The sequence below is a fragment of the Gavialis gangeticus genome, unplaced genomic scaffold (genome assembly GCF_001723915.1).
Source record: "Gavialis gangeticus isolate Ggan-Ray unplaced genomic scaffold, GavGan_comp1, whole genome shotgun sequence".
Classification (NCBI taxonomy): domain Eukaryota; kingdom Metazoa; phylum Chordata; order Crocodylia; family Gavialidae; genus Gavialis; species Gavialis gangeticus.
In genome coordinates, this window is record NW_017729029.1 from 82,155,195 (window position 1) to 82,161,327 (window position 6,133).

Sequence of the window (6,133 nt, forward strand, 5' to 3'; positions counted from 1 at the left end):
TCTAGTACCCTCCCCGCCTCACCTCATAAATTAAATACCCTGGAGAAAACCTGAAGAGTTGAGATCAATGCTTTACAAACTGTTTTCTCGTGACCACGCATCGCAAGTTAGTCAAAAAACTCATTTGCATTAAACCAGCAGTTCCTTAGGGGAAGATCAGTTATTAAAAATCTGTTTCAGTTGACGGTAAAATGAGGACAATACCTATGAGAAAGGGGGCTTAAGTACACATGTTCAGAGCAAAAAAACAACTTTTGACACAAAGAATATTCTGTACTTCATTAATCTATCACTAAGTAAAGAGATCATACTGCCACTTTTCAGTACGTAGTTTAGAACTGGCAAATGGAATATATTTATTACTACGCTAACAAGAAGCTAAGAATTCTTAAAAACCAGTTACGAAAGAGCTATAAAGAACTGATTTATGGTATTGCATTATATACCTGACACTGTATGTAAATTGTAATCAATTCAAGGACGTTCATCCTAGAACCTTAGGAATCTTGTACTGTTTAATCTTATATGGTCAAATCCTGACCTTGTTCAAATACAGGAGGAAGGCTGAATAGCACAGGTAACAACAGCAGTGAAACTGTGGTAACATGGGATTTAGCACATTATAGCAACAATGAGGCATACTCTCCAGGGTCCTTAATTGCTAGTGTGGGATAAAGCCCAAGCTATTAGTGCTACCCAAGTTACCTAGATTAAGCCACCACATGTGTTCCAGTACTTGGTACAACCACACGGTCCTCTTGCCATGTGAAGGTGAAGAATTTTCATCTGTGCCAGGGTCAGAAAAAATGGGACAGTGGAACGACCTACAAGATGGAAGGCTTGCTTACAATTAAAGGCAGCCCAATATTCAGGGGCAGAAGGGGCACTTCCTAGCTCTGTTTAAAATGCAAATGGTTAATATGTGTACGGTACTTGTCCTAATCTGTTACCTGCTAAATTCCAACTGACACCACATTTGAAAGAAAACTCAAATTCAGAGTTACTGCATTTTTTGTCATCATTGGCTGGCTGCCAGAAATATATGATGACACCATAAGGCTGGAAAAGAAAGGAATCATATTTAAATCTTTTCTTATACACGGAACATACCCACATACCAATTTGACTTCAAAGATTCTAATGTTACATAAAACAACACAAGAACATTTGGTGCGCACGCTCATAGGACACTTAATCATAGTGCCCTTGCTTTGACACTGTAATCTTTCCAGTTATTTTGCAATTAGCATGAGGTAAGGTATAATTTTAATCCTGTACAGCACATACAAATGTCAGCATGTTTCAATGGGTGTACTTCTAAGGAAGAATCTGGTTCTTTATACTTGGTATTTTTGTGTAAATTGTAGAGATTTGCTGTCTGCTACAGATTCATTTATGTTGTAAATTAGTATAATCGTTTAACAAATTTAACATCACACAAAAAAGATCATCCTAACAGATGCTGATATAGTCTTTCCCCTTAGGAACTAAAGTATCAAATCATTTGAAGCTAGCCAATAATTGTTTGCCTTTTTACTAAAAAGTACGAATGACTTTTGCTTATATCACACCTGTGAGTAAAGAAATGCTTCTAATTCCTTGAAAAGAAAAATTCTAGCACTATCTACTGTGATCCATGAGTGCTTAATTAGTAGCAGACAGATCTGCATTTACCAAAAGTTCTCTCTTCACTGAGAAACATGATTTACTGGAATCTTTCAGGGACCTATGTGAATACTACAGGTGGACAGAATGAAAAATTACAAAATAACGAAAGCAAATATAATATAGACAGAAGTCTGAAATATTTTAAAAGGCCCTACACAAATGAAACGTAACATTCACACAATTTATCTGTATATAAATAATACACATCGACTGCTAGCTTCTCAATTATACCACTGCAACTATGCTGGCTTCTTCAGAATTATGTAAGTATTAAGGACAACAAAAATATGGCCCAGCAAGATTTGTAATTAACTAAATAGTCTCCAAGTTTCTGAACAAATGACATAGTTACAATGGTATAATTTACACTGGTTTCATACATCAGTGTAAATTATACCACGACTGGGAGAGGACAGACATACAGCTATCTAGAGTAGTTTCAGGTAATAGGTGCAATTACAGTGACTAACCACTAGGTGGCAGGGGAGCCATTATTAACCTGCTGATCTTGAGCAAACCGGTACACCAGGATAACCTGCAAACAGACTGCACCTACAGCAGTTACGCTAGTATACTTTCACTCCTGTTTTTCCTCAGGGTAATTCAACATAAAGTCTGAGGAAAGCTCCGGACATTCATACCGGTGTAACGTATACTGTTTTGTACAGCTACATAAATAATACTGCAATCTGGAGCAGGCCATCAATCAGCTACCCAAAGGTAGCTTCTCTTGTTTAAGTATCACAACACCTTACCTTGTTGAGGGAACATGCAATAGCCCGTCTGTCTTCAGCAAACAACTACCCTTGGAGAGGTGCAAAAACATGATGCTTACATCAGTGTTAATTGTTCTTAAGCTATTTTTCTGCCAGATTAAAGTTATGCAGGGGCTGTGTCACCTGTCAGTTCACTGTTTAAATTGACTGTTACAGTAGACACATCTACACATGCAATTAATGCAACTTAATATACTCCGGCACAATATGAGCTGGAATAAACTAGTTCCAATGTCACTGTCTACATGCACATTTAAGCACAGTAATTTACTGTGCTGCCGGACACTGCTCGTATCTGACAGGACTATCCGGTACAATAGTAAATTAGTCTGCTGCACCCTAATTGTTACTCATGTAGAGACAGTGATGCTTTACTGAGCAGCAAATTAGTCTGCTATGCAATAAAGCATCTTGTGTAGATGTGCCTAGTTTGTGTTAGATAATATTTTGCACTTACGGTCTTTCCTTTTTCTTTTTCTTCTTAGCTTGCTAGTTTGAAACCAGCGAGCCAGGGCATATGTTTGACTCCCTGTTCTCTAAATCGTGAGCCATAAAGACACAAGACATGCTAAGATGACAAACTGGTATTCAATTAAAATTTGCTCCCTTAGCCACAGCCTGTGATTTTTTATTTGCGATATTTGAATGAACCCTGCCCCTATAAGGAGGCAGTAAAAAGGCTCTCTGTAGCCATAGGAGCTGCTCTGGTATGATCAGGGCTGTTCTTGGCAGCTGCTGTCCACTCTTGCTGCAGTAGCTCAGCAGCTCCCCTGCTGTCTGCCAACTGGATCATAGGGGAGGGAGGGGGAAAGAGTTCTGCCTGCTTCCCTACCAAAACACAAGATCTCCAGGGACAGCAGAGTAGAAGCCCAAATGGTTGTGCTTTATCCTTGGGGACTGCAACAACAAAGAACGGCTCCTTTTCCCAGCATAGCCCCTACAGGAATCAAAAAGGAAAGCTGAGATCCAGCCCCCGATTACAATGTTTTTCCCATCCTAGCACAAGTTAGCACAAGCCTGTTGGCTGCTCTAAACTTATACCAACTTACTGTGGGCCTCAAGAGACCATCCAAGGTCAGCTAAGATTTCCTAGAAGCATAACTTGCTTCAGTTGCTCCTCCTATCCCCAGGGCTACACGGAGGGAAGTGTGGGTGCTGGTTATGCCACCATAACACCTCACAGAGCACACCTCCTCTCCCCACCAAGGGAAATTTGAAGCAGAGGACTTACAGGTAAGAATCTATTCCCTTTGCATCACTTAGAGACTCTGTTTCAAGAGTACTGACTGTGGCCCCTTGACCTTTTGAAATAATGAACTTGGCAGCTGAAAAGGTTACATGCTGTTGCTTCATTTTATCAGTACCCATGTTTCACCATAGGGTTTTACAACACCTAATGTATGACAAATAATTCAGTCTCAGTTATAGATCAGTAGTAGTTAACAGCATCTTGCACTGAAGTATCAACATAAAGAAAAGCAAAGATGGTGTTTCTGACTTTCTGCGTAGGTTCTTCCCATAGCTAGCTTTCTAAACTCCACCTACACTTTTACAAGTTTAGCCTCTAAAGGTACAACTTCTAAACCGATCAGTCAGAACAATGTTACCACAGTACAAGTTTCTGGAAAAGTGACATTTAGCTATATACGTGTATACTTTCTCTCTCACACATCAGTTTCTTATGTAATACCGTGGCACAGGTGATGGAAAGTTAAAACAGAGAACACATAACTTAAGTACACACACACACAAAGAACAGATGCTCATTTTTCATCCAAGCTGAGAAAGGTCAAGTGAATGACTTTTATAGACAGGATAATCACATTTTCCTTGAAATAATCACTGGCAGTTTATCTAATCTTTTTTTTAATTCCTTCAGATATTCACCTCAGTGTTCTTGCATAGCTGAGACAAATGCGGACAAAAAAGGGTCCCAATCCTGCACATCTACTCAAGTAGCCCCGCTGAACCCAACAGGATTACTCAGGATGTAAGACTTCTATAGCAACCAAGGCTTGCCAGAATCAGCTTCTTGCACTGTGCCCCTTACTACTAATCGCACATAAAACTTGCCAGCTAACATGATTTGCTTGACACCTGCTATTCCACTTGCTCCCCCATCTCTCAACCTTTCTCCTTTCAGTTCTTTCACTGCTCTATGTTTTCTAGCAAGTACTTGTACTTCTACACAGTGCAGTAAAGTGACAGATTTCTGAGGTCACTTTAAAACTGTTAAGAGAAGGGAAATAATTGTCTACAGCACATAGAGGTAAAAGTCTGCAGCAGCATTCAACTTTCAGGAGTATTTGTACCCTTCGGGCATTGACTCAACATTTTTAGACAACAAGAATACGAATAACTCGAGTTAGGGTTGCTTCTGTATTTTCAATATAAATTACTTTTGAGGATCCAGTCACTCAGATGTCGTCACGTTCACGCTGAGCTAATAAACTGGTTTACACGTTATAGGCAGCAATGCTTTTCTTCCCTTGTAACAGCTTTTAAAGACTTTTACTTAATGATACAATAAACTGGGTTAACAGCTTGATTCTTGTCTCTGTATTTTAACTTACCTGGATTTGGGGGGAAAAAACCCAAAAAAACTACTTGGCAAGACTGTTGTCTGCAATATAACTTGATTCCATTTTAGGGGTTATGAAAGTAAAAAGAAAAAAGTGTCATAAAGGAGCTCATACTTTGAAAAACGGGTGCAGCACGCACAGAGATTTCTCCGGTAAATGATTTTAGTATGTATTGGCAAAATATAGACTAGCTAAACAACACAGGAAACTAATATACATTTTAGCTACAGGAAAGCTTTGGCTAACAGGCACAGTCCCTGATGTAAATGCTATAACTTGGTTTATAAGCCCGATTACAGCTGAATTCATATTACGGTGTATTTTCAAGACACCCAGACCCCAAAGGAACCCTGAAAACTTCAGTCAAGGCTTTTCAGAACAAGACAGGAGGCATTTTCCCCTCTCATTTCCCACGCGCAGCCACTTTTCGAATGTCAGAGGGGCTCCCCATTTACCAGCCTGCAGGACTAGCCCATAGGCACTGAAGCCTCCCCGTCTTGCACAACTGCCCGCAGCCCATCCTGGCGCTGCCCGGCCAAGGCGACCGGCAAGACTCACTTTGAGGCGCTAAGGACCTGGGCACAGAAATAGGCATGAGCGGGAAGCCTCTCTGCTTGGGACCCCAGGCTGGGTCTAGCAGAGCCCGGGCGCGGGTTACACCTTCTGGGAGCCCGGCGGTAAATCGGGAGGCATCTCATGAGGCCTCCAAAACAGATGGAAACAAGCCGCTTTTATTTGCGTTCCCTCCGCCCAGGCAGGAGCCTCCCCCGCTGCCCAGCATCCGCTAAGCCACATGCCCGCGGACTGTCCCGGGTCGGACGCGACTCGGCACCGCCGGGGCAGCAGCGAGGCAGAGTCAGGTGCCCCGGGCCCGGCGGGCCGCTTACCTGCGCCTCTCCCAGCTCGGGCTCCTCCTCGTAGTAGCCCTGCCCGGACTCGTAGGCTGCGGCGGCGGGCGGCTGCCGGGGTCCCAGCAGCAGAGCGCAAACCAGAGAGCAGAGTCCCGGCAAGTGCATGGTGCGCGGGTGGCGGGGCGGGGGCGCGGCGCGGGCTCCTGCTTCTTATGGCCTGGCCGCCGCCCCCCCGGGGCAGGCACGCCTAGGGGGT

The 6,133-nt window shown here is 42.7% G+C and overlaps 1 protein-coding gene and 1 long non-coding RNA gene across 2 annotated transcripts in view; one reads left to right on the forward strand and one right to left on the reverse strand.

Moving 5' to 3' along the window:
* Positions 1–4,992, forward strand: part of LOC109300919 — a 23,889-nt gene extending 18,897 nt beyond the window's left edge. The window contains exons 2-3 of the long non-coding RNA XR_002098370.1: positions 2,930–3,028; positions 4,324–4,992. This is a non-coding gene — a long non-coding RNA (uncharacterized LOC109300919). The remainder of the gene's footprint in view (positions 1–2,929; positions 3,029–4,323) is intronic.
* The window catches only part of VEGFC (vascular endothelial growth factor C), a 152,214-nt gene extending 146,102 nt beyond the window's left edge, over positions 1–6,112 (reverse strand). The window contains exon 1 of the mRNA XM_019521813.1: positions 5,914–6,112. Coding sequence (XP_019377358.1) covers positions 5,914–6,042 — 129 coding nt within the window. The 5' untranslated portion in view covers positions 6,043–6,112. The remainder of the gene's footprint in view (positions 1–5,913) is intronic.
* Between the last annotated feature and the right edge of the window lie 21 nt (positions 6,113–6,133).